At 49.8% G+C, this 24,430-nt stretch overlaps 8 protein-coding genes across 8 annotated transcripts; 5 read left to right on the plus strand and 3 right to left on the minus strand.

Annotated features, from left to right (window-relative positions):
• Nucleotides 1–315: 315 nt before the first annotated feature.
• PEX2_009900 (uncharacterized protein) lies at nt 316–615 on the plus strand (the record flags this gene model as incomplete). The annotated part of the gene is made up of 1 exon (XM_016738267.1): nt 316–615. The coding sequence occupies one exon, from the start codon at nt 316–318 to the stop codon at nt 613–615; it is 300 nt and encodes a 99-aa protein (XP_016594376.1).
• Nucleotides 616–1,788: 1,173 nt separating this feature from the next.
• On the plus strand, nt 1,789–2,859 carry PEX2_009910 (allantoicase; the record flags this gene model as incomplete). Its single annotated transcript, XM_016738268.1, has 1 exon — nt 1,789–2,859. One exon carries the CDS (start codon nt 1,789–1,791, stop codon nt 2,857–2,859), a length of 1,071 nt encoding a protein of 356 aa, XP_016594377.1.
• A 355-nt stretch (nt 2,860–3,214) lies between these two features.
• PEX2_009920 (putative sensor histidine kinase/response regulator) lies at nt 3,215–10,315 on the minus strand (the record flags this gene model as incomplete). Its single annotated transcript, XM_016738269.1, has 2 exons — nt 3,215–7,274; nt 7,332–10,315. 2 exons carry the CDS (start codon nt 10,313–10,315, stop codon nt 3,215–3,217), a joined length of 7,044 nt encoding a protein of 2,347 aa, XP_016594378.1.
• A 1,026-nt stretch (nt 10,316–11,341) lies between these two features.
• On the plus strand, nt 11,342–12,886 carry PEX2_009930 (Alpha/beta hydrolase fold-3; the record flags this gene model as incomplete). The annotated part of the gene is made up of 2 exons (XM_016738270.1): nt 11,342–11,835; nt 11,902–12,886. 2 exons carry the CDS (start codon nt 11,342–11,344, stop codon nt 12,884–12,886), a joined length of 1,479 nt encoding a protein of 492 aa, XP_016594379.1.
• A 371-nt stretch (nt 12,887–13,257) lies between these two features.
• On the minus strand, nt 13,258–15,699 carry PEX2_009940 (uncharacterized protein; the record flags this gene model as incomplete). Its single annotated transcript, XM_016738271.1, has 1 exon — nt 13,258–15,699. The coding sequence occupies one exon, from the start codon at nt 15,697–15,699 to the stop codon at nt 13,258–13,260; it is 2,442 nt and encodes an 813-aa protein (XP_016594380.1).
• A 407-nt stretch (nt 15,700–16,106) lies between these two features.
• On the plus strand, nt 16,107–17,171 carry PEX2_009950 (uncharacterized protein; the record flags this gene model as incomplete). The annotated part of the gene is made up of 1 exon (XM_016738272.1): nt 16,107–17,171. One exon carries the CDS (start codon nt 16,107–16,109, stop codon nt 17,169–17,171), a length of 1,065 nt encoding a protein of 354 aa, XP_016594381.1.
• A 531-nt stretch (nt 17,172–17,702) lies between these two features.
• Nucleotides 17,703–21,783, minus strand: atg11 (autophagy protein ATG11; the record flags this gene model as incomplete). The annotated part of the gene is made up of 3 exons (XM_016738273.1): nt 17,703–21,440; nt 21,504–21,615; nt 21,716–21,783. 3 exons carry the CDS (start codon nt 21,781–21,783, stop codon nt 17,703–17,705), a joined length of 3,918 nt encoding a protein of 1,305 aa, XP_016594382.1.
• A 100-nt stretch (nt 21,784–21,883) lies between these two features.
• Nucleotides 21,884–22,896, plus strand: PEX2_009970 (centromere protein H; the record flags this gene model as incomplete). Its single annotated transcript, XM_016738274.1, has 3 exons — nt 21,884–22,205; nt 22,299–22,470; nt 22,527–22,896. 3 exons carry the CDS (start codon nt 21,884–21,886, stop codon nt 22,894–22,896), a joined length of 864 nt encoding a protein of 287 aa, XP_016594383.1.
• Between the last annotated feature and the right edge of the window lie 1,534 nt (nt 22,897–24,430).

Consider the following 24,430-nt stretch of genomic DNA (forward strand, 5'->3'; position numbering starts at 1 on the left):
CCCTCTATACCTCTTTTTCGGTCTTTAATTTGGAACTCGCCCTTTCTTTCGCCACTATATTTCTATGTTTGCTTCATGCGGGTTCTAGGCGTGACATCGCTCGTGAATCATTCGCTTCATCTTTGGACAGATATACATACTTCGTTCCTTGAACATAATACCGTGCATATTATCTTCACTTCTTCCAAATTTCTACAAATTTCATTGCCAAAACACGGCTATAAATCTAGTTTATTGCCTGCTGCATCGAATACCTTTTCCTCTCTCTATCTCGTGGCCCAGTCCGAGATGCCCCCAAATAGTACACAAGACAACATGGTGCCCGAGGCAAAAGGAATCAAGTACGACGAATGCGAGATGGCCCTATTCCGCGCCAAGCTATCATATCATGCCACCATTGACGAACGAATGGCCTCGCAAAACTCAAACCTGACCTCGATCGCGGAAGCCCAGGCTCGAATCCTCAAGGGATGGGAAATACAGATGCAGGGCACTAAAGATCTGGCCGGCAAGAATGAAGGTCGTTCTGCAAGTGATAAGAGAGCAATGGCACAGTATGAGTGGAGATATACGGCTTTGGAGAATGCTGCAACGAAGACCACTGGGAAGGGATAGCGACAAAAGTGCATTTGCATATGTTTCCATTTGCTTCTATTTTGCTGTTTGCATCCATCATATTGAATCCTACAAAGGCATTGCTGGCGTTTAGAAGCTTTACAGCTTAGTTTGGTGTGCTCATGCTGAAATACTCTCTTGATTTTGGGTCTGCATTTCGAGTATTTCATGTTTCATGGCAGTTAATTCCTTCCCCTGTTTGGGGGGTAATAAAATTGATTACTTGGTCCCGATCCCTGATCCTGAATCTTTGACTCGAAGGAGAATTCGTTGAGTGTCACACAGGCAGGTTGGTCAACATTGCAACAGTATCGAAGTACACCTCGTGTATACTCATGCAAAGGACTCGGGTGTCCCATTTGGTGAAAGACGTTCGGGATATATGGAAATTAGCCATATGTTCACGAAAGATGCGTCATTGTATAACCCTGTGCACGGGCAATGGTAGATACCATGCTTGACTTGGTTTCCATTCTTTTACCTCCGCAACTCCTTTGTGTGCTAAATTAGTATACTGTAGTGTATGAGTGACATACCATGCAATAGGAAATAACCCAAGCAGGGCGGCTATTGTCACCTGTATCCGTAGTATGGTGGTATTGAGAGTGCAGCAGAACCAATTGCAAGTCTTATTGGCCGAGTCGTTGAATTCCGATGAACTCCGGGCTCTCTGTGCCGGTTGCGCAGGAAAGCTATCACTGACACAGTGGACTCAGTAGGCGCAAATTGAACCTTCTTGATTCCTCTGCTTTCTGTGGAGTCTGCGACTCTAATATCTGGTCAATGAGCGACTGCCATTGGATAACGGCGCTCATCGGAGACCTCCGATATGGCTTGCCAAGTAGTGGGTCAGCCGTCCAACTCCGAAATCAACTCCGAAGGCCCCAAACCGGCATTGGATCTAGTAGCGGCTAATGGCGAAACCTCCAAGTTAATATCGGGAAATATAGGCTCTGATTGGTTTTGATTGGCTCTGACAAGAAGAGGATAGAAGAGAAATGGGGTTGTCGAGCTCGTGGAGTAATGGAAATGCATTTCGAGGGGCAAGTCTCTTATCGATAACTCCCCCACTCTGCTATTTAAGTATACAGAGTCTCCCCTACACTCTCATCTTCGACTTCTCTTTTAAACACTACTTCATTGAACATATTAATCCATACAAATCTATCCAAAATGCAGGTCGCCGCCACCGATATCGACCAGGTGTTCGCACACACCACCAACCTAGCTTCATGCAACCTAAACAGCAAGATCCTAGCCTGCTCAAACGACTACTTCGCTTCCGCTGATAACCTCCTAACTCCCACTCCCTCCATCTCACGCCCCGGCGTCTTCATTCACACCGGTGCCTGGTACGATGGCTGGGAAACCCGTCGCCACAACCCAGATCCCTACGACTGGGTCGTGATCAAGCTGGGCGTCGCCGCGGCCTACATCCACGGCGTCGAAGTAGACACCGCACACTTCACCGGCAACTACGGCGAGAAGGCAGAGCTACAAGCTACACACGCGCCGGAAGGTAGTGGCGTCACAGATGCCCAGATCGCAGACCCCAGCTTCGCCGGCTGGAAGACTCTGCTGCCCGTTTCGCCTTGCGGTCCCTCCCAGCGCCATGGTTGGAAGTTCGACGACGAGATCAGCCAAACTCCCTACACTCACTTCCGGCTTCTGATGTATCCCGACGGTGGCTTCGCTCGTCTCCGTCTCTATGGTCACGCTATCCCCCCTCCTGCCCCGGCCGTCCAGGCTCCCTCGGCACCCGTTGAAGAGCTCTCGTCTGCTCTCAACGGAGGTGTGACTCTCGGTGCTTCTGACGAACACTACACCCCCTCGTCTAATATTCTACTTCCTGGTCGCGGCAAGGATATGGGTGATGGATGGGAGACTGCTCGCTCGCGCGCTGCTGGCCACGTCGACTGGGCTATTGTCAAGCTGGGTCTTCCTGGCTCGGTATCCAAGGTTGTTGTTGATACCAAGGATTTCCGTGGAAACTTCCCTCGTGCTGTGCGCGTGCACGGCCTGGTTGCTGGAACTGCGGGTAACGGTGTGCCCTCGGTCGATGACACTAACTGGGTTGAGATCGTCAAGGGTGACAAGCGCTGCCAGGCGGACACTGAGCATGTGTTTGGGCCTGATGATCTCACTGCCGGTGGTGAGGATACTCGGGTGTTCAGCCACGTCAAGCTGACTCTTGTTCCCGATGGTGGAGTGAAGCGATTCCGCATCTTTGGTCGCCGCGCTTAGGCTTTTGTCTGATCTATGATACCATGAGAATTATGTATATAGCTGGTACTCTAGACGTAAATAATGCATTATGTTCAAATATTCAATTCATAATATTATCAAATGAGAAATATGATACTATTGATCATGATTATGAGGGGAAAACAGCATCATGCTGGAGAAGGGGAGAAAAAAAAACCAGATGTATGATTCTCATAAAGTCAAGTCCAAAAGAAACACTAAAGGAAAAACTACCGTGGCAGTGACAAAAAGAAAAAGAAAACAAAAATCCAAAGAGAGATCAACTCATCAATCGAAATGACGCCTAACTTCTATCTTTGCAAACTCGGGTATAAATAAAAAAAAATGCATGGACTCATTTCTTTTCCAGTAACAATGATTTCGGTTCGTCTGAAGCCGAAGAAGAGTAACTGGTAGGTGTACCGGCGCCCCCATCAATACTTGCTTTCGAACGCTTTTCTCGGATAGCAAGACGAGACTTGGGGTAGGATGGCGGTGCAGGGGCGAGATATCTGTCCAATAATTCGCTCAGAATGGGCGAGCGAACCGGTTTCGGGAGGTAATTGTTCATGCCAGCCTCGAGGCATTTCTCACGATCGCCTTCGATGGCACTTGCAGTCATGGCAATGACTAGCACTTCGTTTACATTCGGGTCGGGGTCTCGGCGCAGCTCGCGGGTCGCGTTGTATCCGTCAAGAGTAGGCATCATCACGTCCATCAGGACCACATGGAACGGATTGCCTTCTTGGGAGCTTGCGCGCAGAGCATCGACGGCTTGTTTGCCGTCGCTATATGCGTTGCACTGAAGGCCAAGACCAGTGACAAATTTCACAGCGATCTTTTGGTTGATTGGATTGTCTTCGGCAATGCACACTCGGATCTGGTCACGGGGGATTTGGGTCAGGTCGCGAGCTGAGGCCCGACGGACTTCGTTGTCTGCATTACTCAGATCCTGTGACCATGCGGTCTTGACCGCCGTCTTCTTGGGTGCTTTGTTGAAGACCAAGTGGAATGTCACGGTCGTGCCAACTCCAGATTTTGACTCAAGCCAGATAGCTCCACCAAGAACATCTTCAATGATAGCTTTACAAATTGACAGCCCAAGGCCACTGCCACCGTATGATCTTTCCGTGGATGCATCGGCCTGTGAGAATGGTCGGAAAAGGCGAGCCTTTTGTTCGTCTGGAATACCAATGCCGGTGTCGCTGACCGAGCATTCAAGACGAACCCGACCTTTGCCCTCGCGTGCAACCCTAGCTTTAACCGTAACTGATCCAGCAGGGGTGAACTTGTAACTGTTGCTGAGGAGATTCATGAAGATCTGGTGGAGACGAACAGGATCGCCAAGAACAACGAGCTCTGGTGGCACCTTATCGAGTATCTCGATGGTCTCTAGGCCTCTATCACGATGCGTATATCGCAAAGCCCGGATGACCTCTGATATGGTTTGTTTTAGATTGAGTGGGACCGTGGAGATCTTCATTTTTCCGGCCTCGAGCTTCGAGAAATCGAGAATGTCGTTGATGAGGGTGAGCAAGGTATCAGCACACACACGAATCGATTCGACGTATTCATCTTGCTCCTTGTCAAGGTAAGTGCCCTTTAGAAGTTCCGAGAGACCAATGACACCATTCATCGGAGTACGCAGATCATGAGAGATGTTGGCAAGGAAAATTGATTTGGCCTTTGCTGCGTCTTCCTTCAACTTCACGTTGTGCTTGGCTTCGGCCTCCGCATTCTTTGCCTTCTGTTCGGCCTCTCGTGCCAATGCCAATGCACGCTTTTGGGACTCGATCATGGAAGCATTCTTGGCACTGACCTTGCGTATTTCACGGAAGAGCAACGCGTTGGACAATGAGATACCAATTTGGTTGCAAAGCAAATGCAGGACCACGACGTTGCGCTGTGTAAACCAATTTGGTTTTCCTTCCAAATGGATGACGCCGAGAAGGCGATCTCCTTGCACAACTGGCAATGCGATAACAGACCGACCCGTGGGGTAATTTGCCAGGTAGGTCTCGCTCACGTTAGAAAACCGTTCATCTTCGAGAACATTGTGAATAAGAACTTCCTCCTTTGTGCGCATGACATAGTCGGAGATATGTAAGGCCATCCGATCATCCATTTCCGAGAACGGGAGACCTTCTGGGAATGATTTCTGGCCCTTTTCCGAATCACCTGCTGCGGCAATTGCAAAACCGTTGTCATCGAAGTCGGTAGCAATGATGGCGAAATCGGAACCGTTGCAAGACTCCAAGATGATCTCAAGCATTTTCATGAAAAGTTTGTCAATTTGAAGCTCAGATGACATGACTTGACTGGACTCGAGAATGCTGGACAAGTCAATAATGTCTAGCCCGACACTTGATATATCTAGAGCTCGTTCTCCGGTAGTAACACCGTTTTGCTCAATCCACTGGTGTCTCCTCTCATCTTCTTCCATCTGCTGGGGGATCAAAATCTCTTCTTGCACAACATCACGGCTGATCTCAAGGAGTGAATCGATAGTCTGACAGCCAACGTCGACGGTTTTTGCCGATGTGGCCGTCTTGAGTAACCATTCATGTTTCTCAGCAAGCTGCGACGATTTGCCACCAGCGCCAATGGAGCTCCATGAAGCAATGGCATCTTGGATTACAGCACGAGCCGCCCTCTTTGCTCCACGTCTAACCAAAAACTCGCCCTGCAGCTCAAGGGCCAAGGCTTCTTCAAGGGGCCAACCATGGATTTGACAATGGTCGATCGCAGACTCGAAGCCCTGAATGGCAGCGCTATGATCGTTGCGAACCTCGGAGATTAGGGCTTCTAAAATTAGAGCCCACATGCCATAATTTACTTCCGATGCACCTCGAGCAAAATCGATCTCGGCCTTGTATTCTAAGAGTGTCTCCATCTTGCCATCGAGATATCCTTGGGAGGGATTGTCATTGTGAAGCGTGAGAAGTGCGGCTGCCAGATAGAAGTAAATCACGTAGGACACACGTGCAGACCAGAGTCTGTGCCTGGTAAACAAAAGTTGAGTACCCACTTGGATTGTTCTGGTGTGGTGACCGAACAGGAACAGTGGGATCATGGCAAGGCCCCAGTAAATGTCACGAGGTCTGTCAGCATTGCTGGAATGAACATCCAAGTGCATCATATAATCAGATGTGTTGTGATTGGCGTCTGACATGATGCCGTCGGCAGATCGGAACTCGGTCTTGCCTTGCAGAGCGCGGGAAACTTGCTGGACTGCAATAAGACTAGCCCCGCCGCGGGTATCTTGTCGCCAGTTGGGAATTTCTTCTGGGGTATCCACACAGAAAGCCTCCAGCTGCGCCATGTCTTGACCCAGATACAATCGAGTCATGGCCATTGATGAGATGCTGATCAGGGTAAGATATGGGTCACCCACTGAGAAAGAGGTCTCGAGCGAAGCTTCCAAGGCCGGTAGTATTGATGGCATAGGTACACGTAAGTGGCTGACGTAGAGATTATGAACGATCGAGCCTCTGCTCTTAGTGGACAATTCGGGGCAGAGCTCGAGAAGTTCCAGCGAAAGATCGCTAAGTCTTGTGCCAAACTCGATGTCTTTGAAGCGACCCAGGGATATCATGGCAAGATGGGAGCAACCTATTGCAATCTGTGTGAATCCACCCTTGAAAATATGAATGTTCATCACTTCAAGCGCCATCCGATAAAAAGTCAACGCATCGTCCCAGTAAGTAACTGTCATCGCCTCCGCCATGACTGAGCCGATGGTCACTATAGTGGGGTCCTTGGAGACTGGCTTTCGGCCAATAGAGCTCAGGTCGGCAGTTTCGAGATAGGACTTGAGTCGAAGATAGGCAGCGTCGCACTCCTCATACGTTGTGGGTTGACGAAGATGCACACCAAGTTCATCGAGGCAGGTGAGAAGTGATTCCATCGAGCGGTGATGATCGCCTAGCTGAGCAAAGATTTTTGCTTTAATGATCCAGGCTCTCGACTTGCTTACGGCGTTCTTTCCATGAACAAACACTTCGTTGATCAATCGGAGGGCATCGTCATTGTGACCTTGAGACCACGACATCTCAGAAGTAGTGATAAATAGCCGCATGGTTTCATCGTAATAAACGTCGGGTTGAAGGTCATTCCACATATCATCCTGAAGTAAAGCGATGCAATGACGGAAGTACCAAAGTGCAGAGGGCCGTGCACCCGACTGGAAAGCGGTTTGTCCGGCATCCCATAAGATCCGACGATATTCGAGGCGTCTGCTGACACGAGATTTGATAGTCGGTGACGCAAGTGCCACATGATGAGCCATCGAATACCGACTGCGGTGGTCGTGGTAATATTTCATCAGCACTTGTGAAACGATGAAATGCATCTTCTCTATATTCCGACTCTCGTTCAAAGTTAGAGCAGCCTGTGTAAGTCGCTCATTTGCGAACCTAGGAAAATTAGTAAAGGTTTTGGCTACAGCAGTAACCAACAAACAAATGTCTTACCTAAACTCATCGTCGGTCTTTCCAGTGTTCAAAAGATTTGCTTGAACCAAAAACTGCAATCCAACAACTATATCTCCCTCTGATTGTCTGATGAGTGTGACATTTTGCGGTGATGTGAGATCAACATCGTCGTCGTCATCGGTCGAATAGAGAAATTCACTTGTCAGAAGCTTTTGCACCAGAGAAAACGAAAAGGGACTGCCCAGAAGAGAACCCCAGACCATGATTGATCGAGCGGCTTGGGGGATGTCCTGAAGACGCTTGGTAAGAAAACCAAGTCCAAGCCCTTCGCCGTAGACAGGAGCCACAAATTCTGTAAATATCCGATCAAGGTCGAATAGCCACTTTGAGTCTTTCCATGAATACCAAATGCAGTTTGTTCTGTAACAAGTCTCAAGCATCATCCGAACGTAGAAAGGATTTCCTCGGCTCTTCTCCTGAATGACTGCACAGAGAGGTGTCAATGTTCGATCAGGTTTCTGGTGCATTGTCGACGCTACAATTTCCATAACATGCTGCTCTTCAAGGGGCGCGAGTGCGATTCGCGTGATCGTTGGTAGATCTTCCACAAATAGAGACCTCACCTGGTCAGATGGAATCTCGTCCTTGCGGCTTGACAGTATGAGGACACAGGGGAGCTTTGCATTGATGATTTTCAATACCAAGTCCAAAGTTTCGTCATCTGCATGTTCGAGATCATCAAGACATATAGTGATCAGTTTGAATTGACACAAAGTTCGCAATATCTCGAGGAATGTCTCCATGAGCCGCATGTTCTTCGAGGCAGCATTCGCCAAAAAGAAATCTTGGGAAGTCTGCCCTTGATCCAGCCCGGGGATGTTGACGTGCTTGGATGGCTCACCCTTATCTGGTACGAGAAGATTGGCATTTGCTTCACTCGGTCTGTATTTCGCACCAGGGGACATCAGCCGCTCGGGAAGACCCAAAACTCTGTGGAGAGTGGGCCACATAGGTCGCAGGGCCATTCTAACACTATTGTGGTAATCTGTGGTGACATCGCGTTCGGAGAAAATTTGGCGCAAAAGACTTGCTAATAGTTTTGCAAAGGGTTCAAATGGGACACGTTTGGCTCGGTCCAGACGAGTGATTGCTATGCATCCGAGTTTGCGAACTGTTGGTTGTATCCGATTTAACAGGTCCGTTTTTCCAATCCCGGCGGGACCGCTGATTGTGATCACTTCACAACGCTCGCTGCGGCGAGACTTTGCATTCTTTTTCGGTTTATTCAATGAATGGAGCGATCCAGATTGACTGACAGTGTGGTTTGTTGATTGTTGACTGGGAGGACCTATGGAGGGCTGACTATCACGGTCTGTATTATGGGAAGACCGAGAGTGCGATGGGCTCTTGACTCTGCTGGAAGCTGCTCCTGGGCTTTGGCCATACGCATCGGGGATAATTGTATGCCTCGGAGTGGAAAATGATGCATCACTACCCGGCGCAGGTTCAAGGGTGTTTATTTGTGCGAGATGATGACTGGTGACATTGGAAGACGATCGAGGAGGCAGATGGAAGGAGCCAGAATCACTAGAGACAGAAGCAAACTCGAGGCTTTCGATGCGGCTTTCAGATACGGAGGAAGCCGATGTGAGTGCGTGCATTGTACCCGGACTTTGGGTTCCGGCTTTGGCCAAGGCAGCCGCCTGGCGCTTATTGACCTTTTCGATGATATGGAGTATCTTGTCATATTCTTGTTGCCGCCCGAACATCTGCGTTGGGAGAGTGAAAAAAGAAGAGACATCACCTTGTGCGACTTGGAAATTACCCAATGCTTCACTGTCACCATCACCAAGCAATTTCGCAATATGGGTCAAGTCTCTCTTCACAGATGAAATTGTGTGGTAGCGATCATGAACCATCTTCTGGGTCATTTTTTGGATCACAGCCGAGAGAGCATCCGGAATATCCATTCGTTTCCCAGATACTGGCACCAATCTCTTGCCTAGTACATTTTGTACCACATCAACGGGGTCGGTTCCTTCAAATGGTAGCTTTCCCACCAGCATGGACCAGAAAAAGACCCCCAGCGCATAGATGTCAGTACGACTATCCGGCTCTGTGGGCATCCTTCCAGTCTGCTCTGGAGCGATAAATTGTAGCTTGTACTTGGCTCCCAGCTCGCGTGAAACGGAGGACCAGCCCTCGCTGAGAACGTTATCAAAGGATCTAGCACCGTTGCCGGTGTTCGCGAGTTTCACTGCACCAGTCTCTGCACAAAAATGGAACGCATCACCTCTGATTTCGCCGTGCACTGTCTTTAGGCCATAATGTAGAATCTCCAAACAATCGCATGCCCCGATTGCGAAATCGAAAAAAGCTTGTAAGGAGACCTGCTCACTGGGGGTGGCATTGTTATCTTCACCTCTGGACCCTGCCGCAAATGAGGCAGGGCCAAATGTAACTAGATCCCGCAACCTATCATAGCCTGGAGACTCAAAAATTGCAACCAGCAGCGTCTTCGAGTGGCCGTCATCTGGCTGTAACCTGATCAAGTCGACTGGTCGTATTGTATGATTGCAGTCCGGATCTGACGATTGTACAATTGACCTGAGCATGTGAAACTCTCGTTCGAGCCGGATAATGTTGGTGGAGATTCGCGCGATGACAGGTATCCATGTTTGATCTGTTTCGAGGCTATGTTGGTTGGAAAGCGAAATCTCACTACTGGTTTCGCTTGCGCTCAATCTTCGCAAGGCACGGGCGGATGGTCGGATTTCCGTGCGTGGGGAGAAGCGCGTGAGGCTCGACGGTCCGGAGGAAGTAGGATTGGAGGAATTTGCGAGAGGAGTTAAAACATCCGGTTCTAATGCATGGCGGTATCCTGAGATATGCCAGTGATTGTATGTCGAGTGAAACGGTTCGATCGCCTGATCCCAGGTATAGCCAGGTAACTGGCCTAATCGTTCGAAAAGTCGGGCTGGTGGAAGCGGCAAGTCGTCGCCGAAGATAGTACCCTCCTCCATCTCTCAAGTTATTGAGTTGTGTTCGCCTGACTTACTACCATGAACATGTCCCGGGGTGATCGGTCAAATTGAGTGGTGGGGTGGTGAAGAAGATGGGATGATAGGGAAAACGGGCATGCAAGATGCAAGCATCCACAAGATAGATTATGCTCAGTAAAATATACAGTGGATAGACAGAGAAGTGTCGCCTTTAGGCGTGCAAAGTGAAGACATCAAAAACGAAAGAGCCTGAAACAAACGAAGGTAGGTCTAGAATTAAAGATGAGGATTTTGGCCTGAGGCTCAGGATTAGTCATCACCACACACCGGATTAGGTTGGTTGGACTTGGCCCCAGGGCCGACAGGGCCGATTGGGCCGGATATCAACATTTAATATGATATTTTGGGGAATATGATGGCTCAGATCACTGATTATTCACTGTCTGACATCATTGAAAAATGGCCCAGGGGGCTATGTTTTCTTTTTCGTTAATAAATATACCCTGTGGCTCAACTTATACAGCGAGCCAGAAACGGCCATATTTGATGCCGTTTTTAAGCATAGTCTTCAATATATACACTCCTCATATGTGGTAAAGACGACATTGTATGCCCATCACCCTTCTATGATGAGTACTGTGTGTGTTATAAGCATGTTCACAACCAATGCTGCAATATCAGAGTGTTTCAAGGCTTGTCTACCTACGTAGTCTAGAATATATGACTTATCCTGACGACAGTGTATTAATAAACTAGGTGAACTTCACTACAGGACAGCCCTCATCCATGGATGATACCTAATGGTACCACTATGGATATAGTTAGTCAATCAGATCGATGTGAGACATCTCAGAATTTAGGGCTTGTGGGGTAAGATGGATGCTCCACGTCGGGACCTCGGCATAACGCCACTCAGGTACAAAATCCGGTTTAGCATCTTCCAAGGTTAAGATCTAAAAGACTTGGTAGGTCTTCAAATCTTTTGCTTTTAACCTCTCTTTTCATTATTTCGCAGTAGCCAGCGCTCAGAGTTGCTCACTTAGCATCATGAGCTCGCTTAGGGAACCTCTCGGCCTCTTGAAGGCGCTACTAGTCCGCATCCCGCTAATCCTCAAGACCATCCTCCTGCATGGCATTCAACTGTCCCCCGTCAAGGGGAAACAGGATATGCGCACCGAATTAACCGTCGCAATTATTCGCTCATTCATAGGAACAAAAGCTCCACTCGGCAAAATCCAAAAACAAGGCCTACGCGACCCCGGAGTCAAGGGCCCCATGTGGGTGTCCAAGGTGACCCTCCCGCAGCCCGAGATCGAGGTGCGCGATGCAGTACTACGGGCAATTGAATATCTCAAGACCGGCGATGAGACATACGATCTTCCCGCAACTGTCGCTGTCGAAGCCGAATGGACCGGTCACCGCGCCGGAGTTGGAAAGAAAACACCAGAGCCCGATCTCTCAGAAGAGGAGAAATACCATAAGCTGCGCGAGGAATCGCCGTCTGATATGACGATCTTGTATTTCCACGGAGGGGCCTATTTGTGAGTGTCGCTTGTTCCTGTACCTAACAACCGTGTACCTAGCTAACGCATCCAAATCAATAAAAGCCTTTTAGATCCCTACACCCACCGCGTCCCTGTCGCACACCTATCCCACTTGACCGGCGCTCCCGTCTTCTCCGTCAGATATCGTCTCGCTCCTCAAAACCCATTCCCAGCCGCACTTGTCGACGCCTTAACAGCATACCTCTCACTCCTCCATCCCCCTCCGGGTTCCCTCCACAAACCCGTTCCAGCGAACAAGATCATATTCGCCGGCGATTCCGCAGGTGGGAACCTCTCCCTTGTCCTCCTTCAAACACTCTTGACCCTCGAGCGCGCATCCCACACAATCCGCTTCCATGGTGAAGATGTGCCCATCGAACTACCCGCAGGCGTCGCAATTATCTCCCCATGGTGCGACGTGACGCGCTCAATGCCATCTACCAGCGGCAATGCACACCTTGATTACCTCGAGGCACCGCTTGTACCCTCTGACGACCCAACTGTTAAAACTCTGTTTACCCCGCTGCCTTTCGCGCCAGACGATATATGGCCCACGTCCCCGCCTCGTGCTGACATCTACTGCAACGCCAGCATGCTGAGCCACCCATTAGTGTCTCCGCTCGCTGCCCCGGCTGAGCTGTGGAAGAACGCACCGCCTATTTGGATCTCAACTGGCGAGGAAGGTCTCACGGACGAGGGTCTTATTGTAGCGCGCCGCGTCTACCAGGCCGGTGTGCCCCTCGTTGCGGAGATGTTCGAGGGTATGCCGCACTGTCACGGTCTCCTTATGCTGAACAGGCCATCTAGCCATCGTTTCTTCGAGAGCTTGGCTGGGTTCTGTCGTGATGCTGTTGCCGGCCGGGTTGTGTCGACCGGGAATCTCACCTGGTTGGGCTTCAAGCTGCAGTTGAAAAAGGAGATCCCGATTGAAAAGGCCTGTGAAATCAGTGATGAGCAGGTTGTGGCACTCATGCAGAGAATTTCTGCTTGGAAGCTGGAGGGAGAGATCGAAATACGGAAGCAATGGCGTGCGAAAGCGCGGTTGTGAGTTGTTTTACATGGTTTTCTCTCATTTTGCGTCACAATACCCTATTTTTTTAATTTAATGACTCTGACGACAAAGTGGTTTTGTAATGGATGGGCGATAGCCCTCCAGGGTCTAGTCCCACTACCTTACATGTATATTTAGGCGTTTATATGGCTATCTATATGACTTGGATGCTTAATTACTTTCTCACAGAATTGGTCTCTGTGGCAATGAATCGCTACCCAAGATTGCATTAGATAGTAGCTCAAACCATGCTGAATTAGAACCATGAACTAGGTACTGAGAGCCACCGAAAAGCCATTCACCTGACTCGGAGCGAAATGCACCGAAAGAAGCAAACGTCGTGAGAATTTGAAGAACAACACTGCGAGCTAAAGATATTCATCATCGTCCATTGCATCCTCAGCCGACAGCTGGTCACTGTCCCACCTCTGCGGGGGCGGGTTCCGAGCTGACCAGACAGGCTCCACTGGTTGCATAGGCTGCTGTGTATAGTGAACTTGTTGTGGCTGAGGCACAATGTTTTCAGCTGTGGGGGCTGAGAGCCAAGGGAACGCAACTGGCGTTCCGTTGATGCGGATCTCGCCAACTATATTTCCAAGCTCCGGCGCATCATCCACGTAGCCATCCGAAAGACCCATCAACTGTGCCACTAGTCGAGAGAAAGCAACACAGATAGCGAAAATGGGCGTGAAAATAGTCGACAGATGTGACCAGCGCCACAACATTGTGACGGTTACCCAAGGGTACAAAGGCGCATCGGGCTGCAGGCAGTAGCCTTCGCAGCTTTCGGATATCTCGGGATGACTATACTGGTCCCACATCAGACATTCGATGATGTACCACGAGAGTGAGATAATGATGAACCAGCCGAGCTTGGTCGGCCGAAGGCGTTGGGATCGCGCGCTCCGGTTCCACAACCGAGGAAGAGGTATCGCGGCGTAGACTCGTCCATCTGAGTGCGTGCCGCAGCCTTTGCAAGATTCGCCTGTGTGCAAGTGTGATGACTGCGGGTTCTTCTTGGATAAAGAGCTTGCTTGCGAAACAATTGCGGTGTCTCGGGTAACATGGCCTTCCAGACCGTCAAGCCCTTTCTTGACTTCGTCAATATGTCTCATTAAAGAGTTGAGCTTAATATTCAATGAATCCATGTTGACCACGTCATTTTCTTTTGAGCTGGAATTTTGGAGCTGGGCGAGGACGGCCTTTTCATAAGCTTCGTCATCTTCCTCAATTTTGGATTCACTGGACCCGGCGTCCATAAATGCCTGCAAGGACTCGATGGTATCATCTCCGAACTCGACATCTTTGCCTGAGCTAGCATCCTCAATGACCGTCTCCAAGGCACTCTTAGGTAGATGAGGTCGCTGCAACGGGGGCCTTGACTCCTTCCCTGCAATTGATTTAGGAAGGGGCTCTTTCTCGATGGTCTGCGCTGGCTTCTGTTCCTCGACTTTTGATTTGACATCCTTTGGTTTTGTAGCGGGTGCAATATCATTGGCCTCATCCGTTATGCGTGGAGGAATGATGTCTTTAGTCAGATCTTCGGGAAGCTCGATCTTCTCAGTCACCCGTTGGGTCATAGGAGTATCGATCCATGCGCCAGTTACCCGAGGGGTTTTATCATAGATTTTGCTTTCAAACAATTTGAGTGGTTGGGGAGTCTGGACATGATCAATTTTTGTGTTTTCAGTCCTGGAAAGTTTGCGTAGTAGATCCCGGGAGTCACGTTTGCTGGGGCTGGGCCTCGCGAATGACGAGTTTTTGTACACTGTGATAGGTGAATTGGGAATTGGTTCACCACCACTAGTGGGTGAGATCAGCTTTGGACCAGACTGCGTTTCACGGAAGTCCTCCTGCGTTGCCTGCATATACGGATTGGCAGTGCGTTCTTCGAGCGCGTTTCTAGCAGAAAGTGTGCTCCGCGCCGGAGAACGAGGAGAGGTACGCGTAGGCTTGGGGGATTGATTTCCTTCCGCAGCTGGTGACCAGCGTCGACGCGCTTTTTCCTCTTCTTCTTCGGAGACACTTCTCTGGCTGGGCTTTCTCTCCCATTCTTGTCGGTGACCTGCCCGGTGACCCCAGCCAGTGGGTATATTCGGGGAAGGAACACCATTCCTGTCAGTCTCTGGCACAGGATGATCCACCTCATTTTTGTCTTCCATTCTTCTTCTCAAATTATCTGCCGTCAAGGCATCTCTTCCGACCTGAGCCCTGCTGAAGACCGGCGAGCGTTGGCCTGTGACGCGCTTTAGGCGCTCTTCATCCTTGGTATAGTCCCTGCTCTTGCGGGTTCGGTAGTCGCCGAGTTCATCGCCAAAACCTGCCTCGGAGAAGGGTCGTCCATTGGCAGATCCCCTGCCGTTGCTTGTGTCCCTTGCTCGGGAGGACGGGGGGCGACTTCGGCTTCCGGAGCGTGCACTGTACTGCGGCTCCCATTCATAGTCGCGAACGAGATCGGCTAGAGCGTCATCTTCATTAATTCGCCTATATGCATCCTCAAGTTCTTTGGGAGGAGGAGAAGTCTGAGATATTGGCGAGAACGCGTTATTCGGCTGCCGCTTCGATCGCGGGCTTGGTGATGTCACAAAGTTGTATTCCTCGTCGTATGTGGCGGACATGGTGCGTTTTGATGCGTCTCGATACGCATCGGCTAGAGATCTTGGGCGAATAGCGTGTCGTGGATGCGGACCATCTTCTTGAGGAGGTGATGGGAGCTTCGTGGGTATATCGTAATGGTCGAATTTCGAGGCGCGTCGGAAAGGTGACGGTTGTCTGTCGCGCGAGACTCGATTGTTTTTATCGAATGACATGACCGAAATACCCCTTGCAGCCTGCAGAGGGTTCACATGTAGAAAAGGTAGGGAAAAGGGAGAAAAACGCGGTTCTCCTGCACTGTGAAGAAATGACGGAGGTAAATAGGCTCTCATTCCCCAATGTGGTTAGGCCGTTTGAATTCCTTCCGCATTACGTCGACTCCTTCAATAATTTATCTGCTTGTCTTCTACTCACATTATTTTCCCTTGAGACATTATCAGGAGAGAATTTACAATTTCGTGATGCCCAAATGACCCTTATATTGTCTTGACATGTGACACGTTCACTCGCCCTATCCTCGAAAGCTTCGATAAAAGCCACAAGACTCGCATTCTAAGCCCTTGACAAAGCTTCATTTCAGATTATACCAAGCAATTCAGTGGAAGATATACCTATCAACACCATGGCAAAATCAGCACGTCGCTCAAGTCGCGGCAAGACGACTCCAACATCATCTGGAGCCTCAACACCAAGCTCCGCGTCCTCAGGCCCAATCCCACCATTCACCAAAGTCCCAGAAGCCCTGCAACCCTTCGTTGCCCCACTCTCCTCCGACGAAGTATACTTAGTCCACATCGATGACACAGCAGAGGAACTGAAGCGGCAAACCTTCACCGTACCCCTCATCGTCAACCTGGTAGTAGCAGCTGTGATTGGCCTACGGGTGTACATGGGAATCAGCACATATCCAGCCCTCGTGGCAACGCTGATCGGGCTCCAAAGTTCCATGACCGTGGACATGGCAGCTACCTCGTGGATAGACTCGGTACAGATCATCATACGCCGGACGGGAACTATATGCCTTGACTACTTCCTGGTGACCCTGTTGTGGTCGTGGCCTGTTAATTTCATCAGAGGGCCCGTGCGCTGGCGTCGTGCCATCGGCTTCCGTGAGCGAGAGGTCATCGTTCGCCGCAGTAACCGCAGCTGGAGCAAGGAGCTCGAGCGCAACAGGTGGATTCGTGAAGACGAGGTGCGTCGCGATAAGATCGTTGCCGCTGTGACTCCGGAGCGAATCGGAAAGACCGGTTACTTGCTCGTGGACGAGCATTGGAGCTTAGACTATGCGGCTATGGTCCGCGCCCATGCTCTTGTTGGTCGCACTCGCAGAGGCGATGGTTTACAGATGGATGAATTCCGCACTGCCGTGCTGGTTAACACTGATGCTGACGGTTGGCTGATCTGGCGTGTCGGGGATGAAAATACCCCCACTGACCAAAAGCAATCCGCTCAGCGCGACCAAATCCTCGCCTTCAAGGAGAAGTTGGCCGAGATGGGCAAGGAGGATCTCTTCCTCCGTTGGGTCGAGCTGATTCAATGGGAGAGCTCGCAGCCTGGTGGCTTCACTGCGGAACGGCAACGGTCTGCGATGATGCAAGCGAAGCAGATGTTCGAAGATGAGAACGTTGACTTCAGTAAATTTTGGGATGACATGGGCGGCATGGAAGGTGTCGAAGGATTAGACTAGTGATTTATCGTTTTATGATCATCCTTTCCCTTGCAGTTAACTCAACCTCGACCTACTCACTCTGTAAATTGCTCTACACCACTTCAAGTAGATCGATATATTTAATTGTAAATTGCATTGTTGGGTATCTGGACTAACTAAATGTCAAAAGCAAATGGGACATGTATAGATCCCCGAATAGCGCGCAATCTGCGGTGCACGCATTGAGGGGACAACCCCCCAAAAAAAACGAACCACGCAATGCCCTAGTGCACCGCAGCTTGTAAAAACAGGGGGGGAAAAGAAAACATTCTATGGTCTGCTACCCTCGAGTCGATAATCAAGGGACCACAATTTCTCCCACGGGCGAGATCGGCCATTATGTCTACGATCGGACGTCGACCGAGCGGGAGAAGAAGCGGTGCCACTTATTTTTGGTTGAGCCGATGCAGAAAGAGGATCCTAAGCCAAAGAAAAGCATTAGCACCCCATGCCAGATCATTTTAAAACAGACCCGGAAAAGATGGAAGATAAATAGTCAATCCCTACTTTTCACGGGCCGGAGAGCAAGTCACGGCGAACCTGGTCGAAGATCGGAGCAGCCTCTCTAGGCTGCGAGCCAGCGTCAGCTTCGGCAAGGCGCACAAGATCAGTCGTGGATTCGACAGCGTGTTGTGACGGCGTTGGGGTGCCTCGCTTAGAATTCGAGCTCTCGCGGCGGCTATCAAGGCTCCTAGATAGGGTTTTGGCAATGGCGCCCTCGTCCGTACCACGTTTGAGGCGGATGCTACCCTTTGCATCAACGTGCGCCGATGCAACTGTGCTCTTCGCTATGCCTGGTGTGGCAGGCGCACCGGGCTTCTCTTCTACGGCGTCGAGGAGATACCAACGGAGGCCGTCCGAAAGCTCGAATGGGTTCTCGTCGGCTAGAGAGGCGCCGTCGCTGGTGTCCCCGAGGGAGCGACGGTCCGATGCGACACCGTTCATTGATTTGGATAGATCTACAACTCGTTCCTCGATCTTGGTGATGCGGGCGAGAAGCCAGTCTCGAGCTTGGAGTTTGTGTGAATCTTGCTCGCGGAGGAAATAGTGCGGCGCACCCACGTTGAAGGCTGCCCAGGAGCGAATGGCTTGATTTCGTGTGGGAAGGAAGAGAGCAAGGTCGCCTTCTTTGAAGGATCTGTAGGCAATCTTGTCATGAGCTTCGCTCTGAACTCGATGGTATTTTTCACGATAGCCGCGAGCTTCCTTTTGCCATTTGCGGGCTAACAGTTCGATGTCCTTGACACGTTTGACGACAACATCACCAAATAGGGCCACGTCAAATTGAGCTAGACTTTCCATGAAAGCCGAGAATTTGGTATCTTCGTCCTCCGGGCTTTCGGCTTTCATCCAGTCTAGAAGCGCTGTATCCGGCTTCAGGGTTACAATACCTGACTGGGCGAGGCTTTCACCCAGGCCCAACGATGCACTGAGCTTCGAAGCACGCTGGACAAGGAGCTGGCCGTCTTGCTGAATGATGGTGAAACCCAATTGCTCGAGCATCCGACCCAGTTTCTCAACCTGCGCGAAGAGTTGATTTGAAAGCTCGAAGGACTTGGTACCCCGAGCTTCGAATCGCGCCACAGCCTGTTCCTCGGTCTCCGAGGTGGCCCCTGCTTTTCTCTCCCATTCTGTGGCCTGATCTTTCAAATTTTGAACTTCACTTTCAGCTTCAGTCAGTTTCTGTGATAGCTCTGCCTGTTTCCGTTCCTCTTCGGCGACTTGTTCACGCAGCGCTTCGGAACCACTCTCTCCGGCAGTTATTTGGGAGTGCAAGGAACTGAACTTGGATCGCTCTTTTTCCAGTTCACCGGTCAAGTGCTCCGAGTTGGATCGCGCGCTTGAGAGATCTGCAGTTATTCGCGACAATTCGGCCTTGCATTCGTCCAAGGTCTTTGTCCGCTCTTCTGCCTCCGACTCGAATTTGCCAATTTGTGTTTCAAGGGCCTTGTTATCAGCCATTGCCTGGGATGCATTTGATTCCGCGCTCTTGGCGTGAATCGACAGACCCTCAGAGAGAACTTCAATGGCTTTGATTATGTCGGGAAGTTCGACAGGTACAATACCCCCAGGCGAGAGGTTCATGAAGATAGCTCCGAGGGCTTGGTAACTTTCTTGATGCTTTTGCTCAAACTCCGTTTGTCGATGCTCGAGATCATGAATCTTAGCCTGGAGGCTGTCTTCACGCTCTTGCCGAGTTTGAATCTGTGAATTAAGATCAATGATTTTCTGTGCGTCCTCGGCGGAATTGGCGTGAGCATTTTCAAGATCGACTTCGAGTTGGTGCATCCGATCGTCAAGCTCCTGTCTTCCATGCTCTCTACTATCCATGAGTCGATCAAGCTCTTCTTCCATTTCCTCGGTACGGAGTCTGAACTTCTTTAACTCCGAGTCCAGATATCGGCGCTCATCTTCGAATTCGCGTTGGCGCGCTTCAAGGTTGCCTATGAGGTCCTTTTTGGTGGATTGAGCTTCTTGGTACTTGTCGGAGTTGGTTTGCCGCTCGGCGTGGGCTTCCTTATGGAGTCTCTGAACCACATCTCTCTCAGCCGCCAGCTCTGCTTCAAGCGTAACAATACGCTGGATGAGTGCTTTGTCTTCTGGAGACTGAGTCGCTGAGACTCGCCTTGAAGAGACGGATGACCGTCTAGAGAGTGCATCAGGGTGTGGAGAAGCAGGTGAACCGGGGAAGTCTGGGCCGAAAGTGCCACTCGATGGCCGGCTGAGCTGACTCTGGCGATGCAAAAGGTCTTCCAATTTCCGGACGCGACTGTCAGACCCCTTGAGCCTTTCTTCTAGCTTTGTCTTATCTTCTCGCAAGCTACGGACGGAGTCATCGGCGCGTAAGATGGAGCTCCGGCTCAAGTCAAATACGCTGCCTTGTTTGAACGCTTTGGCCCGTCGTCTTTGCTGCCGAGTGGGTGCATCCAGCTCCTTGAGTTGCTGGGTGAGTTGCTCCGCTAGGTTGGTCAAGGAATGAGTGGTCTTTAAATCGTCGATGTAATACTCGATCTCTTTCCGAGCTACTTCAGGCCATTCCTCATCCTGACCTTGAAGGTTGACTTCGATTCCTGGTGTGGTGGAATCAGTCACAGTCATAAAGTCTCCCATATTCTTTAGCCATTTTTTGCGGCGGCGTTGCTCCTCATCTCTCAAAATTGCCATCTCCTCGGCCAGCGTCAGGGAGTCAGTTTTGATCTTATCACTCCATTCTCGCCGCCGCACGGATTCGATAAGAATCGACCCATACACCATTGGCATTTGGAAGACAGAGTAGATGACCTCAAAGGCATTACTCCCTACGTCCAGATTGACCATTCGTGCATGGGCGTCGGCAAGTCTAGACTCAAGGGAGGAAATTGTGCGCATATGCACAATGGCCGATTTCTCCACAGCTCCCCGGCGCTGCACAGCATGCTCCAGCGCAGCTTGAAGCTCGACGCTGATCTCCACTAACGAAGGAAGAAGGTCCTGGGTATGACTCAATGCAAGTCTAGATATATTGGCCAACGTTTTCTGGTTGGTTGGCAGACTGAGAACATGCTCATAATCAGACCCGATCTTCTTCGCAATAGTCTCCACTTCTTCCAGCAGCCCATCCACCCCGTCAAAATTTGAGGCAAGCGCGTCGTCCACCAGTTGTTGAGTGTCCGAAGCGATGTCACCGATTGTCTTCTCGACATCATGGACGCTACCAGCAAAGGCAGACGACACAGTTGCCGCCTCTGATCCAGCCCGTTGAACCTCCCCTACATCGACAAAGTCACGCAGCGTTCCGGTCGGTCGATCCTTGTCCATTTTGGGCGTGGACGGGCGTCCAAGAAGAGGGAAATCTTTACGTGCCGGGATGTTGTCCAGTGTTGAAAGAGCTCGTTGCCAGCCATCTATAGCAGCCTGCTGTTCTTCTAGAAGGCTATTCGCCCACGACTGTGCCTCTTGGAACCGATGCTCTAGGTTCCCCACATGAGACTTGAGATTCTCCAGAGCCACGCCCACCGCGCGATTTATGACATCGGTTCGCTCGTTATGTTCTCGGAGGTTCTTATCAATCGACCCACAGCGACTGGACAAGTCCAGTGCCCAGTTTCGCCGGGTCATATAGAGGTTCCGCCATGCCTGAAGGTCGTTCACGTCTTTGAGGATAGCTGGCGGGGTACCGGGTCGGAATGGTTCAGGAGGAGGTAGTTCCGGAAACTCGACATCGCCTGGTTCACTGACGTATTGTCGATCATATACAAAGATCTCGTTCTGCGATAATTGCCTACGAGTTAGCCTATTTCCACGTCATCATTGATATTGATAATGTCGCACCTCGGTAGCGAGCGTTTGAATTTTGACATTCTTTCCCCGGGCGGTCATCAATATTTGCCGTGGAGGCGGAATAGATGTCTCGCGCACAATCCATGACTTCAAAGCATCGGGACTATAAACGATAGACAGTCATCAGCTGGAGTTCGGACAGTCCATTCAAACATCGATAAATAGATAGTAGACACCATCAAATAGAGATAGTGGATACGTACGAGGCGAATGCCACTGGACCAGCCAGGAAATGCTCCCCAGTGTGAGCAATGTAGATGTGCAACGACATTACCCCCCTCCGCACCAGGCGAGCTTAGATGCTCAGTAAAAGAGAAATGTGAGAAAGATTTCCCAGAGAAGAAAATACACGTAAGGGAAGAAAGGAAATAATGAGAGTCCTGAAGCCCCCGATCAGGCTGGTCAGGACGTTGAAGGTTGCTCCGCAACCTCGTGTGGCCGGGGAAGCTCGTCCACCGCCTCCGGTCTCATCTTCCTATCACCAGATACCGCCCGCGTTCATGGGATCTACATCCATGGCTGAAAAACATGGCCAGTCACTGCCTCACCTGCAATCTGGTGAGGTGACACTACTAGATTATTCTGCAGATGACTCTCGGGATGTCGTGACTTTATCGGATAAAGAGGCCTTGGTGCTGCAGCTCTACAACCAGGTCCAGGAACAACAGCTAGAAAAGGCATTCCTCGAACAAGGTACATCTGATAAAAGCTCCGCTATGCTTGATACTTTTTTTTTTTTTTTGCTTTGATGTTTGTCCTCTTTTCTAATCGCTTTCATAATATTAGAACTGGAATCATTTTCGGGCGCGGATGCCGAAGAGCAGCTCACAATCGCGGAACGTGAGCTCCTCGAGGCCCGATCTACTTACACAGTCAGAAGGAAGGCCGTTCGCACCATCCTCATGACCGAGCCTATTCTCAAAGCTGTTCACCTGAAGGCTGCAACCCCTGCTGAGAGGTACGTACCCACGAAAAGCCCTTGAGCTAGACCAAGTCTAATAGCGGCGTACACAGAGCCCTTCTTTGTCTAGTAAATCGTCGCGATGTGCTTGCACTTGCACATGAGAATCTTGCCTCGGCCCATGACTTGGTGATGAGACAGCTCTCAAACCTGGAAGTAAAGAATCTACAGATCAATCGCGAAAACCAGGAACTAGTACGCCAGCTACTAGAGCTCACGAAAGAAGATTCATCCTGGAGAGAGAAGCTTGAAGACCCCGAGCTGTTATCGCAACTGGACAGGTTTGAAACAGATTTAAAAACGCGCAAAGCTCAATGGGAGACTATGAAGTCCATCGCAAGTGCTGTAGTTGTTGCCAGTGGACTAAATTGGGCCGATGACGACATTCTGCGCGCGTTGGTGCTCGATGAAAGTGATGACTGATGTTTTTCTTTTTGTGTGGACGCGTTCCGCTGCCCGTTTTTTACGATTCTCTAATTCCGGCCCCTAACTGTACTTGGGAGCACAGGCGCTGTACAATAATACCCAACTCTCTGGAAATTTCGATTTCTATTCCTGAGAAGAAAGAAAGAAAGAAAGAAAAAAAAAATGGTAATTTTGGACCGAATAATGTGGACTGGATAATAATTATTACCAGGGCAACAGGTTGAGTCCAACAGTACTGCAATAATGACGGCTATACACAGCGGTGTACAATTATAGACTCTCGTCGCGTCTTAAGAGGTAAGGGCTCTAAGCTCGGACAAATGCATAACTAGCTCCCTTTCTAATTAGGTTGAGATGAGATATAAAATGATTTGGAGTCTAATACAGACGGGACTCTATGACTCTATGACGCTTTCCTGTCGGAAGGCGTGGAACTGTATGCAGTACATTACGGGTGGATTGGCCCGCCATACACTCAGTACTGCAGTACTGCAGTATCATCGGTATGTGTAAAAAAAAAAGGGACTTCTTTGCTGAGGGAACACCAGAATGTCCACCGGTGGCCTATGCGTTTCTATGGATTTGGCTATCTCTACTCTGTACTGTGTACGGAGTACGGACTTTTACTCTTGGTCTATCAATCTGTGAACTTTAGCAAGATGTTAGCCTACAGAGTACTCTGTACTCCATGGTATCTGCAAGATAATTAGAAATCTAAGCGACTGAAGCAGTAAGAGTACACTATATGGAATATCCATGCTACAGTCTCCTCATATTAGAAAAAAAGATATCCATTCTGAATTTAGCTTGTGATGATGGTGTGATCCGGCTCTGTAAGGAAGGAGTCTAAGCTTGATCATCTATTCTAAGCCGTTCCATTCCCATACCGTTTCACTTTGTAACCAGCCCTAGAGTCTGGGCGTAGATATGTAATCCTCGGGCTAAGAAAATAGCGATAACTCTGTGCCCTATTCTCATACTTCTTAGTCTAGAACACGTATGACCCTTATCAATAGGATGATCAATGTCAATACTTCAGTGTTCCTTCCATGTTCCTAAGTACCTCCCCAGCCGTGTTTTCAATTGGGGTTACGCTAAAAGGGTACGCCACGCTTATGATTGAGCAACCATCCGCCCTTGCCTGAAGATGATAGTTCAATACTAACACTTTTATGTACACACACACCTCCAGGCATGCTTTGCGTCTGTAATAATTAGGGTTTGCACTATTACACAGAATTCTCAACTGAATGATAACATCAATGGTTTTGACACCGAGAGTTTAAGTAGACCTTGTTCTCTGAATTCTTATTTTATCCACTAGAGGGAATAATGGTGCCAATGATAGTGAATTGGGACCTGTTTCTTTTCTAGGACCGCAAAGGTACCCCGTATAAGTCAATATGTACCTATGCATGACCTTGCAACTCGCGGCCAAAGCCATTATACGCTATACCATATGGAAGCAAGTCCATAATATCCAATGTCTGTACAAAAAAGACTGTCCCAAAGTGAATACATCCGAAGGTTA

Source organism: Penicillium expansum (assembly GCF_000769745.1).
Source record: "Penicillium expansum strain MD-8 chromosome Unknown contig25, whole genome shotgun sequence".
In the NCBI taxonomy this organism is placed as follows: domain Eukaryota; kingdom Fungi; phylum Ascomycota; class Eurotiomycetes; order Eurotiales; family Aspergillaceae; genus Penicillium; species Penicillium expansum.